A 13339-nucleotide genomic window follows, 5' to 3' on the forward strand; every position below is an offset into this window, starting at 1 on the left:
AACATTGCATTTGTGCACTATTAGCTTTTCTGCTGCATTCATTTTGTTCTCCAGCTGCAACACCAGTTTCTAATAACCAGACAGCGACATACCTGTTATTCTCTTCTTCTCTCCCAGGTCTATCTCCAACCATTCACGATTGCTGCTGTGGTTAGAGGCCCAAGCCAGTCCCAGGACTTGAAGCCAAGCCTTGTCAGGAGACCACTGGAATAGTTGCCCAAACTCGTTGGTCTCCTCCCAGTAGGAAGATGCAGTAACCTGGCTCTTGGAGAGGAATCCCTCTTCCAGACTGAGAGATTTGTTGCAGCCTAGGAGCCCCCACACAGACAGGCAGAAGGAGTTACTTTGCATTTTCACAGGATATTTTTATATTAGGCTAGCAACATTTAAAGACCACCCACAACAGCCAAGTCAGACATTGCTGAATCTACTGCTAGCCTGATGCTCTCCATTAGCTGTGGTGTTTACCAGAATTTGTAGTGGATGATCCAGTACCAGCATGGTGCAGTCCCTCTCCTTTACCAATCTAACTCCTACGTACAAGACACCTTCTGACTACATCTGCTATTTTTGCAATTTTGTTTTTTTAATCTCTGCACTTTTGTCTCATTCCTGTGAAGACTCTTTTTATTTTTAAATTTTCCTTCTGAAACATAATATTTATGTTTTGAGATTGGCATTAACTAATTCTGCTCTACAAAACATTTCACAGATGAAGGCACTGTACTGAAAGGAACACGTTACTGTAAATATTTCATGATTCTCACCTGCAATTAGGGCTAGGAAAGTTACTCATTAGAGAAGTTCCTTGATACTGCTGCCAAGACATGATATCATGAAGATAATAGCTGCAGGTAAGTATTACAAACTCCACCAAAGAACCCACAAAATTTCTGCACATCGAGGTTCTTCAGAGAAAACAGGCCAGTGGAATATGGTTTCAATGAAGTTAAAAATAATTCCTTGGCAAATTTAAAGGCCTATACATGCTCTACATGTTTTCAGTTTTCAGTGGAATAGTAAATGATTTTATCTCAAATGAGTAAAATATAATTCAAATGAACGAACATGAACTTTTCTCCCCTCTTTGCTGTGTTTTATGCAAATGAACAGCTTGACAGATTAAAAAGAGGGTTTTGCATCTTGGAAAGTCATAAACAAAAACTCGTTCTATATCAGTGCAATATAAATATATCTTCATTCCTCCTATGGTTTTTTTCTCTTCTTGTGTGATGAAGATGAAATTTATAAATGTCTGAAGAAAAATGGCTTTAATTTTTCTGTAGCCAAAAGTACATAAAAATGAGATTATCTGATTGCCATTTTTCATATGCTGGCACTAGAAATGCAACAGCAGAATACTATTTCTGTTTCTCGTCTATGTGCGTATGACCGCACATATTCTCTGTTTTTTTCTAGCTCACTTCACATCCCTTCAATTTTTTTATTCACTTACCAATTTTAAAAAATTGCTGTCCTAAAATATCCTTCCTAGACACAGCCTGACATTTTCCTGATCATTTTTCAAAACTTTTGCAGAAAATACTTAAATAAAAAGGTAACATATGAATAGCTAAAAATAAAGCAATTGTTCTTACCATTCGAAGTAAATGTAAACCGCTTATCTGACAGTGAACCACTGTAAGAAAAGAAAAAGGTAATTCAGCCTTTCATGAGGTGGTCACAGGAATGCTGAGGTACAGTTTCAGAATCACTGTTTATCCAGTAAAATGTCTCTGGCCAGACAGCTGCTTTCTTTGCACTCTAGTGCATCTCTTACTGTGGCTGAATTCCAATCATTTTTTAAATGGATTTGAACATTTGTTATGCTTTAAAGTGACTTCCTGTTGCATCAGCCTGTTACTCTTGCTACATGTGAAGGAGTTACACTTGATGGCAACTAAACCACACCAGCTCTGGCCATTCCTGCTTGGGCTACAGGTGTGTCATAGGATGCCACTGGATGAAAACTACTTGTTTTAATCTGGGTGGGAACCAGTTCTTTATAACCATGGCCAACATCTCCCATCAGGAATGGTTCTTTATGCTCCATTAACCACATCTATGGCTCTCTTCTTCTTCCTACTTCTGACATGGACTGCTTTGCTTCAGGAGAAAAGCCATTTCTTGGGCCACTCCACACAGGCCTGCACAATGCAGGACAAGAGAAAATCATCACTGTGAGGGAAAGCTGAGCTTCCCTTGGCCTCCCAGGGACCACTTTCTGATTCCCAAGGAGATGCCCCTGAGGTCTCATTCCAGAAGCAATGACGCTGACTGGCTGCCTAATGAAAAGGAAGGTCTGGGTTTTAATGTGAAATTAGTTTGGATTTCTTAAAAATCTGACCCCTTCACCGTCACTTCAATTAGCTGCATGCACCACTTGCCCCTTTTGAAAAACCTTGGCCAGCGTGACTGAGCAGTAAAACAACTTCTGCACTAAGCATCAAGACAGTTCCCTTTCAGGCTGCCCTTTTGTTGTTGACCAGGAAAATTTCCCCCCGAGGTACTGTCTGAAGGCTAACCATGGTGTGCACTGTCTGTATGTTTTGAGAGCACTGCAAATGGGAAATAGGAAAGTAGTCCCATGTCAAGGTCAATAAAAACTGCCTCTTTCTGTCACTGAGGGAAAACTAATGACTACAGGCAAAGGAAACCCATCAGAGATGATGGGGAGCACTGGGTGGGAGCTGATTTATTTCGGCATGTAGGCGGCTAGAAGGGGAAACACAAGCCCTCCCTCCCACATCTTCCCCTCAGGCAATCCTCAGGGGCGATCAGATGCGCTCTGCTCACTTTAAACCAGTTCAACATCAGAGCAAAAATATTTTTTGCTTTCTTAGTGAATGCAAAGCAATCCATTTCAAGAGAAAAGAAGAAAATAAACACCGCTGGTGATCAGTAAAACCTACCCAAAACAGCAATCACGGCACTCCTTGAATATGATAAAGCTTTGTAATAAAAAAGTCACCCAGATCCCTTTCAAATAGAGAGCAGCAAATTTAGCAAATAAAGGAAGGAGATTAGCATTTCTAAGGTCTATAAAGCTATGAAATCAAGCTGAAATACTTCTGCTATAATTCACTAAAGAGGAAAAAGTAATTCGGTAGGTGGTAATTCATCAGTTTCCTCATGTGACAACTGGCATTCGTCACACAAATTCCACTTTGTCCTTTAAGGAAGGGTATCGTCCCATGCTCCTCATTTTCCTGACAACCTTCAGGATCCTGCCTTTCTAACAGTACTAGTGGCAGCACTACATAGAAGACCTGTGCTGGTAGCTCTGCAAAAAAAGGATGCTACTTCCCATAATAAGTAAAATAAATAAATATAAAATACATTTTTTTCCCAGAGTTGGTCTCAAGCAAACCTTTTCCTAAGCAGTGAAAGTTAACCCCAAATCTCATCTTTCTCTGTTCACAAGCACACAGTATCTTGTGTTTTCAAAGACAAATGATTTCATGTGCGTAGATGTATAGTGAGAGGCCAGGCCACATTACAAACTTAAACCCTCATGTATTTGTACTGGGTAGCAGAACTGCCCATTAAATTCAGCCACTTGGTCTTCATTACAGCATTTGTGGGTGCAGGTCCATGCATGGATCATGAGAACTGAAAACCTCACAGATGCTAGTGCGTAACAAGCGCACTGAAAAACGGAGTGGGGAGGCGAAGGTCAGCTCTCGCGGGATGATGGGCAAGCGAGCCCTAACTCCGTGTTAACAATGCAGATACTTAACAGCTCGATGCACTCCAGCACCAGCTTTTGATGAGGTCAATTTCAGCTCAAGCCACTAAATAATTTAAATCTTTAGTACTGGAATCCACTATAAATGAGATTTTGAAAGCTTGAGTAAGCTTTTATTTAAGGGCATCTGAAAAGCTCTTAAAGCACTGCTACTCAAGCACCAATTTTTTCTTGCCAGCACTGGCTTCTCTGCAGGATTTTCTTTCACTGCGTAGGTACCCTGAGGACAGGGAAGCCATGCAACTTTGCAAATACCTCTTGTAAAAGCTTTCTTAAAGCATGATATGTGTTGGTTCATTTTTTTAGTAAACAGGCCCACTGTTTCTAGGAACATTTTTTCATGATTTGAAATAAAAGGATTTCCCTGAATACTCCAGATTTCCTCTCCTGGCATAATGGGCTCACACCAGCAGTTCATCTGCACCAGGGATTGTCCCAGCTGCCAGGTATGGCAGAAGCATCCTAGGAATCCCATTTTTCATAAAGTCCATGCCGTCTAGTTTGCAGGCATCCAACCCAGTATGAGCCTGTTTACCTGTAGCTCCCTGTATAACCTGTAGAAAGTGGCAGTTGTCTCCTCAGGGCATTTCAGTCTCTTCAAGACGTGCATCATGCTCAAGGAGTGCCCTGGTAGGCAGAAGAGCTACTGGGGCTATGCTCCTCCTTAGGTTGCTTTCTCAGGGACTTCACATTACATTGGCTACATGCAAGCCCTGGAGGCTGGCTTCAGCCTGGAAGCACGTTTCAGCTCTCCTTCAAGTAAATGGGAGTTTTCCCACTTGATGTAACAGAGACAAGTTTGCATCTCCATGGATACTTCTATTACTCATGTGAAATGGATGGGATATTTTGTGAATAGCAACATTAAAAGGACACAGTTAAGGTGACTGGTTAATTATGCAAACTGTTTTACCCCAGCACACGTGCATTTGCTGTCTTAAACAATTCCTCGCCCACTAGCTCTTGTACTGTGAAAAAAATACAAATGGGAATCACAACTGCCTTTCATTATAAAATTTCATGTGCTGCTGTCTGAGTTACTCCTACTGAGATTCTCAAGGATCACAAACATATGAATGTATGTAAACGGTTCTGTAACATCTTTAGGTAAGGTACAAAGTATTAAATTTAAGGTTTCACTAAGCTGGCATGTGTGATGGAAAGAATTTGTATTATTTGTTTTATGGAGGAGCTTGGTGCCTGAGCAGAGCTCTCAATCCTGCTTTGCTTGATACAACTTTATATTAATTTTCTTTGGCAATCAACTTTCAAGAAAGATAGAAAATATTTAGGCTTTACAGTTCTTTGGCTATGATCTACATACTACCCAGGTTTGTATACTTCAGTTCCATTATATAGAAAGCATTTCAATCTGTGCTGAAGTTTAAGCACAGCAACAGAGCAAATGAATGCCTTTTTTTTTTTAATGAATGAAACCATGATTGTAAAATTGTCAGGAGGGTGTGAGAAATCATGGAGAAAACAGGAAAATAGTATAAAAAACACATCTTCCCTTAGCTCTCATAGCTGTGGGATGGAAATTTCCCTTCCTACTTAAAAAAAAAGCCTCATGTAAAATCCAGATAACATTTGAAAATTAAAAACTATAAACCAAGAGGAATGACAGAAGCAGTTGCTGGAAGGGCTTACTGTGCTGGATAGAGATTAGAGGATTTATTTCTACTTCAACAACAGTACAATTAAAAGTGAGAAGATAAGCAGGAAATGTAACACCCTTGCTATAAATATTCTAAAAGAGAAAAACTCTGAATATGTCAATAGCACAGTGTTTAAGAAGTTGTTCATTAAATCCCCTATGGCTCAATGGCACTTTTTATTTATTCAGTCTTCCTCGCTCTTTTCAAACTTTAACATGAATTTACCATGATTTATTAGCACATCGATTAAAGGTGTTCATTGCAGAACATCATACTTTCATGTATCTGCTAACAAAGTAATTTGTAGATACGTGTTGGAAAGAATAGAAGGAAAAAAAGAAGAAAATACTTCACTACATGGTGTAGAGCCACTGAAAACTTTGAATATTTTCCTATCTCCGATGCCAACACCATTCTAATAAAGCCATAGAAATTAGGCCCAAAAGCCTCTAGACCCACACCTAACATCTTTTCCTCCCCAAAATGGTGTCCCCAGCTGCTTCTGCTGATGTGGACAGTGCACTGTGCCCCGGGATTTGCCTCCAGTGTGAGCACCACCAGTGGTACTCACTCTTGTGAGGGGATGCCATTGGCGACGGCGCCTTCGTAGCGGCTGATGCCCTTCTGCTGGGTGACGCTGATCTGCCCGCCCAGCTCGTCCGTGATCACGCCCGCATGTATCGCAGATTTGCACAACAGCGAGGTCTGAAAGGCAGAAGCCAAAACTCAGAAGATCAATCTGACAAACTGCAAATGCTTTCCCTTCCAAGCCACTAGTATACAGGTGTTACAGCTCATAAAATCCAGGTAAAGCTCAAGAGAAATACGAGGCAGGAGAGGAAGGAAGAACAGCAATCTTTGAAAGATATACGTTTCCCAAAGTAATGTCTTTTGGGTTTTTTTAAATGAAAAATCAAATAATCTGCTTCTGAGAAGGTGCTGTAAGATTGTCACTCCTCAGGAAAACAAAGTCAAAGGCAAGGCAACATTTCCTTGGGAAGATAAATCAGTAATTGCTTGCTATTCTTGCCTGAAGGCAGACCTACCTATTACTGCACCTTAGGACTTGAGTCATGGCATACAGTAGGAGATTTAGCTATGTGTTGACTAGCTGCTGCTGGGTTTTAAGTATAGCCCATTTACCAGTGTCTGAGGTGGGATAGCGCTGAAAAATACAGGCAGGACAACTTCTGTGCTGACTAGGTGGCTGCAGGCAGAGATTGGTCTGGTTCACAGAGGCTCTGCTTGGGCTGTGCCACTGGAAAATCTGGGCTGCTGGGCTGTTCCCTCCAGGGAAGGCTGGGGGGGATCGGGGGCTCAAAGGCAGCAGGTCTCCAGGGGAGCCCTGCAGGTTCTTCCCATCAGATAAGCTAAATCCTTCTTAATGGTGAAGGGAAAATGTCTTTCACAAATTCCTCAGTGCAGATAAGATCTGCATGAGGTCATGCCATGTGCTACTTTTCTGTCCTAATCATCCAAACCAAGGGCAGAATAACTCCAGCTAATGAGAATGTAATGTGGCATTTCTTTGTTTCTTCAGCTCTGCCACTTTCCAGGCCGGAGCGGCAAGCTTGAATAACTGGATGAACAGGTTAAACATCAACGCTGACTTTTTGGAAACACAGCAACTATTATAGTTGTGATAGGGTGGGATTTTACTTCAGGGATATGATTAAGCTTACTCTTTGAGATTTCACAGGTGTGACAGGAGGACAGTCCATGGTGAGGGGCACAGAGAGGGCAGAGCTCTGTGTGATATGAACTGTGGATAAATGAAAGCACTTGGGCAAATTCTTCGCTATAAGAACAAGCAGTTAGAACAACCCAAGAGGTTGGTAGTTATCAGTGGGATGTGATTAGGCAGTGCGTAATATTTATTTCATCTCAGAGTATTATTGCAGGCATAATCCTAAAGAGAAACCATGTGTTACTGAAATGTATTTTTTTCACATGTGGACACCAAAAAAGTAAAAGCTAAAATCACAGAAATATTTAGTACACAGATGAGCACTGCCTCAAGAGGGACAAACCCAATGCAGGGTTTTTCCAGAAAGCCAGAAACCACAAGTCAGTAGGTGTATTTGACAATCCGTGGACTTTGTTCTCACACAATTGATTTGTCTGTTTGACAAGTGTCTCTGTGTGCTTATATACTGATAGCTTACTTACATACTGATAATAAAGGGTCTATTTAACACAGCTGGGAATAATTACTGACAAAAGTCAAGCAGCAAAAGTTTAAACTGAGTGGTTCTATTCTTTTTTCTTATATCTTTATGAATTTCCCCTCATTATTCTGTGTACTTACATCTCTGTATCCTTCTCCAATATTCCCAGAAATGTCACCTGCTATGTCTCTGCAGCCAGCAGGACAGTATCTGCTGTAGTGAGAGGAGAAAGGCTTGTTTAAGACATGAACTGTAGTGATGATACACACAAATAAACTCATACAAAAGGAATGCTCTCAAACCAATAATTATTTTAGCAGCAATTTCTGGCTGGTGGTCTCTTAGTGAGTCTAGGGGATAAATAAATGGGCCCTTGAGTTTATAGGTGGACTGGACACAATAGCACACAAAGAACCAGAAAAGCAGTTTTGCAAGGGCACTTATTTCTGTCTAATTCTCTTGTTCTAGAAATGCTACCATATGAGTTTTCAGTGCAGCCCAGATAAGAAGCCTATATGCACACCCAGACAGCAGCCAGAAGAGCACAATTTATTACCACTTCAAATCCTATCACAAAGTTCAAGGAATCAAGAAATTATAGCTTGTCCTCAGATAATCTTATATCAGCTGGGATGTGATCTGCTCTCAGAGGGAGCACTGGAATTTGAGGCTATTTTGAATTTCAAAGTGGAAACTCTTTTTACATATACCATGTATATGTATGCCCTAACGAGTATTGCTGAGAGCTCTGCAACTCCATTCCATCATTTTTCTGGGCTGCAGACTTCCATTCTGCACTACTGCTTCTCATAACCGAGCCTTGGACCATTGCAGCATTGGAACTCAAAAAAATTCACTTCTCCAGAAAACCAAGACTGTTTTCTAACATTTTCTAATGACTGGACCAGATGACAGATACAGCAAAGCAAGCCAGAATGCAGAGAGCTACAAACCCTCTTTACCTGAATTCAGCCTTTGTATAGTGGTTTGCTCGTTCCAAACAGGTGATTAGATCTGTGGAAAGTTTACAAATGTCAATTCCCATTGTAGGATGTAGAAATAGAGACAAATATTTGGTTAAATGTGTAATTACATTTAAAGACCTCTCTGTATAATATTTAAGCAATTTTAGACTGTTAGACTGGAACAACAGCTATGGTTCTCCCTCATTCTTTTCAACTCTCTCTTTTACTCCTCTTATGTTTTACAGCTTCATCAAAGTTGAACAGACCTCCAGAACATTAAATGTAGGAATGAAAGTAATAATCTGTCCTACCCTGTGCTCCTATCACAGTGTGGTGGATGCTGGAGCCCAGAACACAGTGGAGCTTCAAGGAGAATGTATTAATTTTCTCTTTCACTGGGCCTGTATTGCAGATGGTCTAGCAGCCATTATATCTGGTTAATGCTATTCCTTGCACACATGCTATTAAAAATACCTTGGTTGATGCTAATCTGGAAATATTTAGGATCAAACATTTGGGTTAAAGTCTATGCGTTTAAAGAAAATAATGAAATAGGGGGGACTATGCCACTAATCCTCTACTACTTCTGGATTTCACTTTACCTGGATGATCACTACTGGCATAGGACAACAGAAAACCTCGTCCTGACACATGGGATCCACTCTCAAAGTGAATAGTTGCCTCATTGCTATCCAGAATGATTTCTCTGGGGACAGGCATCACATTACCACAATATGGCCCTATGGCAGAACAAAGAAGATTTCAAAAGTTTAGATGACATAATTAGACTGGAATATTCTCATGGTTAGCAAAGAGTTTCATAACACATCCATTCTCTTTCAGTAACAATCCAAATGTTGACAAAAGGTTTTTGGCTTCAGTCCTTTATGGGTATGAGCTATAAAGTTATCCTGACAAGGAGTGGCCGGGATCCAGTTGTCTCTCCATGGCAGAAATTCCAGCATCCGTGTCTCTCATCACATAAGCCTTAAGAGAATGATTAATGCCCTTTGACCTTTGAAGTATAGCATGCTTACAACCGGCTGTAATTCATTAGAGAAAATAACAGAACATTTAAAAGCAATCCAAGGGGTCTAGGCAGGGTCCCCTAGATAAACTTTCCAGACACATACAGCTCAAGCTGCTGTAGCACAGCAGCCAGTCAGGAAGGATTAAGATCACAGAGTACCTGGCTTTCAAGGACCTGCATGCCACAAATCGTACTACAAGATAGTTAACAACTTACTGGGAACATTTCTTAATCTTTTCCTTTTAAAAACACCATCAGGTCATGGAATTACACAGTTCAAGTCTCCAGAATTTTAAAGGAAAAGGAGGGGTAGAGAAAGGGGAAGATGAAGGGAGTGGGACAGGGAGACAAGAGCTTTGTGCTTACATTGAATTAGATAAGGGTTTTATAGCTACCAACTGCAGTATCTTGGAACAGTCTTTGGGACACTCCTTTCTTGTGACAGCAGGCATACCCAGGACTCCTGGTAATTACATTTGCTTCTTCAGAAGTCAGTTCCCAAAGGGAGCATTCCTTTGAGACTGCCACAGTCTCTGCGCTTGCCTTCTGTCACCATACCTGGTGCAAACACTTGTCCCTGGCTGCCCTCAGGCACAGATAATACATAAAATCCCAAGCAGTTTGGGTACACTTGTCCGAATTTATAAATCTATTTACGATATAAGCTGCAAAGAGGTTTTGTAAGGTGGGAAACAAATTTTTTTCCCAAGAGAAAAAAAGAAACAAACGACCCTTTACAAGCCTTCAGCCCATCTATTCTGTTGAGGTGAATGACAGCTTTTGTGTCCTAAAGTAAGTTTTTGAGATGAAAAATGATCAGTTTGATTTTTCCTAGACAACCTCATTTTGTTGATTGTGGCTACTTTAGGGCAATTTGGAAGTGACTTCTGAGACACAAGAAATTACATTCACAGCTTGACACAAATTTGATGAGTGATACCTTTCCTAACAGGCTCCTAAAAGCTTCTTAGTTTTACTTGATATTCTGGGGTTGGGGGGGGAAGGAGGGCTCTTTCCCAAATACTTCATTTGCCTTTTTACAACTATAAGGTCAGCCTATAGAGTAGACCGATAGGAGCCAACGGCAGCCAGCTGTCAGCAGAATTGGACAAACAAAAGAAGGAATCTTGTCTTTTGGCTTATAAAAGTCACATGGTGAAGCCAGGCAGGCAGAGAAACAAGTGAGGAATGTGACATTTCCCTGGAGTACTCATGTGTTGAAAAATGACTCACAACTTAGTCAGAGACAACAGTGTCTATAAAAAGGGTTAAACAAATTGCTTAGGAAATGAACTTATCAAAAAGACAGCATCTGACACCGTTTCACACCAGACAACTGCACAAGTGATTTATTTGAGAAGGTCTTTTGTGTCAGATTCCAGTGGGAGAAGTAAAGTGCTAACTTAGATATTTTTTTTGAGAGAGAGAGAGAGAGAAAGGGGAAGAAGACAGGGAGGCATTGAGCTTCTTCAAAACAAACACCTGAGAAAGTTTAGTCCTTTCCTTCTCTCAAGGACTGTCTGTACATATTTTCTCACAAGTACTCTTTGGCTTTCTCCCTCGCAGCAATTGGCAGTGACCTATCTACTCTGTAGGTATAATTGAGATGACTGATTCACAAAACCACACATCGGTTGGATCAGGGATGAGTGTCTCCTCCAGCAGCAAGTCTACATACGTTCCATGTAATTATACAAACAAATCACACATCATGAGCAAAACCAATAAAATAAAATATAAAATAGGCTAGACTTACAGAGTTGTATAATCCAAATGAAAGCCAGAAATTCAGAAACAATCAGCTTAAGAAATCAGCATTTGATGTCTAAAGACAAGTTTCTACTTGTGATAAATCCAAAAATGTTACCAGGCTATGGTATTTTCTGCTAAGAGCAGTTCCGGTGTACTGAGAGATTTCCACGGGTAGCTCAAAATTAAGGGCGCCTAGGATGAATTCCTTAGAGAATACAGAAACAAGAAAGATTATACACTCAAGGAAGGAATATTTTCTGAAAGTTTATCAGTTTTCTGTAAAGATTTTTAAGAAAAAAATAGGTGCGGGATTTATTAATACTCTAAAACATCAACTTGTTTTCTTGTTGCAAATTAAGGAAGGCTTGCAAAATATTTAAATATATTTTTTCTCAATAAATCAGGTAACATCATATCAGCACTATACTGTGAGGTCCTCGGACTTGCCTGAAATCTAGCAGAGTTTATTTCCATGTTATCAAATACAGAAATAAGTGCTGAGAGGTAGTGTTCAGAAAAAAAGTGTAAGCATTATCTCACCCCTATATTGATGTTCTTAGAGAAGCTGATCAGACACCAGGTTGGCTTAGAGGTTCTCTACTCCCTGAAAAACTAGACGTTTTTCAGGAAAAGGTGTAAATCCACTATTTTTGCTGTTTACTGTGTTTAAAATGACCTGTGTAAAAGCACCTTTCTGATTTGATTTACCTAATAATATTGGTTTTGGTTTAGGAGCACCTCACTCCATTTTGCCAGGTTTTTGCAGAGTGGCTTTTTAACCTCAAATTCTCATTTTTCCCTGAATCAATTTATTTTACATTGATGGTCTTCCAAGAAATTCTCCAGGGGAACAACTAGTAATGCTTAGAAAATAAAACTGATTCAGGATCAAGACAATTCTCTGGGTTCAGTTTTGACTGATGAGAGAATTTTATGCTTTCATCTGTTTCCTAATTTTCTTTAGAAAAATAACACCTTTGTTTTTATGGACTCTTTCCTATGCACTTCCATACAGCAATCCTCCATTTCCTTGGAGGAAGATAGTCTTGTGGTCTCTCTGCATTTCAGCTTGTGGTGTGCCTGAATTAGGTGCACTTTCTATATACACAGTAACGCCTAGCAGATTTGCTCTCCATTGACTTACCCATTACCTCAAATACATATATTGTGAGAATTTATAGACATTAGAAGTATAAAACTAATCAGCATCTGTAGACATTAGACTTCATCTGAAAACTCTACTTACTACTCAGTATTTTCCATTTTAAGACAATTGAGGTATTTGGCAAAAAACTTCTAAAACTCATACATTCATATGTGCTCCCTGTGTTGTCTGTCCATTCCACCTAGGATTTATTGATTTCCATGAGGTGTCTATATGAATACAGTACAACCATAGTGGAGATGAGAGATGATGAAGAAAGCCTTGGTTTGCGTCTGGTATGAAAATGAGAAACTTGCTTATAGGGCCCTGTTAATTTTTGCTGCAGCATTTGGACTTGACTCTGGATAAGTATCTAATTCCCAAAACTGGAACTTAGCCAAAAATTTTCAAGATCCCTTTTGAGAACTGCCAGATCACGTTATCAGTTTTTCATCTCCTAATGTTAGTTGTGAGGTAAGTTGTTTTGCATATTCAGTTTGAAAAACGAGTCATGAATGCTGATCTCTCTCTGTTTCCTGTTGAAGTGACTTGGCTGGAGCTCTGATGGGGTAACTAGGCAGGATTATTGAGTTTGTTTACTAAGAACAAAGAAAAGAGTTTGATTTAATAAACAGATGTGTTACATGTGATGAAACTGAGTAGGTGTTTTCCATATTTCAGTATTATTACATCTAGATGCCAGAGCCTTTTCTTCTTTCCGTGTCTCATTAGCAAGTTGACCCAACTGTGATTCCGTCTGTTCACTTCAGATTCTTTATATATATATATATTTATATATATTTATATATATATATATATATATAATTCTGCAGGAGAGATATTAGGAGTCTAAGGATCTCAAATATACCTAATT

The 13339-nt window shown here is 39.8% G+C and overlaps 1 protein-coding gene across 2 annotated transcripts in view; it reads right to left on the reverse strand.

Moving 5' to 3' along the window:
• The window catches only part of DCBLD1 (discoidin, CUB and LCCL domain containing 1), a 48796-nt gene that overhangs the window by 12834 nt on the left and 22623 nt on the right, over positions 1-13339 (reverse strand). For both annotated transcript variants that reach the window (XM_027692590.1, XM_027692599.1), the window contains exons 3-8: positions 9142-9279; positions 8537-8588; positions 7715-7787; positions 5978-6111; positions 1599-1639; positions 93-308 (exon numbers count right to left, since the gene is read on the reverse strand). In XM_027692590.1, the coding sequence (XP_027548391.1) occupies positions 93-308; positions 1599-1639; positions 5978-6111; positions 7715-7787; positions 8537-8588; positions 9142-9279 (654 nt within the window). The remainder of the gene's footprint in view (positions 1-92; positions 309-1598; positions 1640-5977; positions 6112-7714; positions 7788-8536; positions 8589-9141; positions 9280-13339) is intronic.

This window comes from Neopelma chrysocephalum, unplaced genomic scaffold, assembly GCF_003984885.1.
Source record: "Neopelma chrysocephalum unplaced genomic scaffold, ASM398488v2 Primary Assembly neopelma1_23, whole genome shotgun sequence".
Classification (NCBI taxonomy): Eukaryota; Metazoa; Chordata; class Aves; order Passeriformes; family Pipridae; genus Neopelma; species Neopelma chrysocephalum.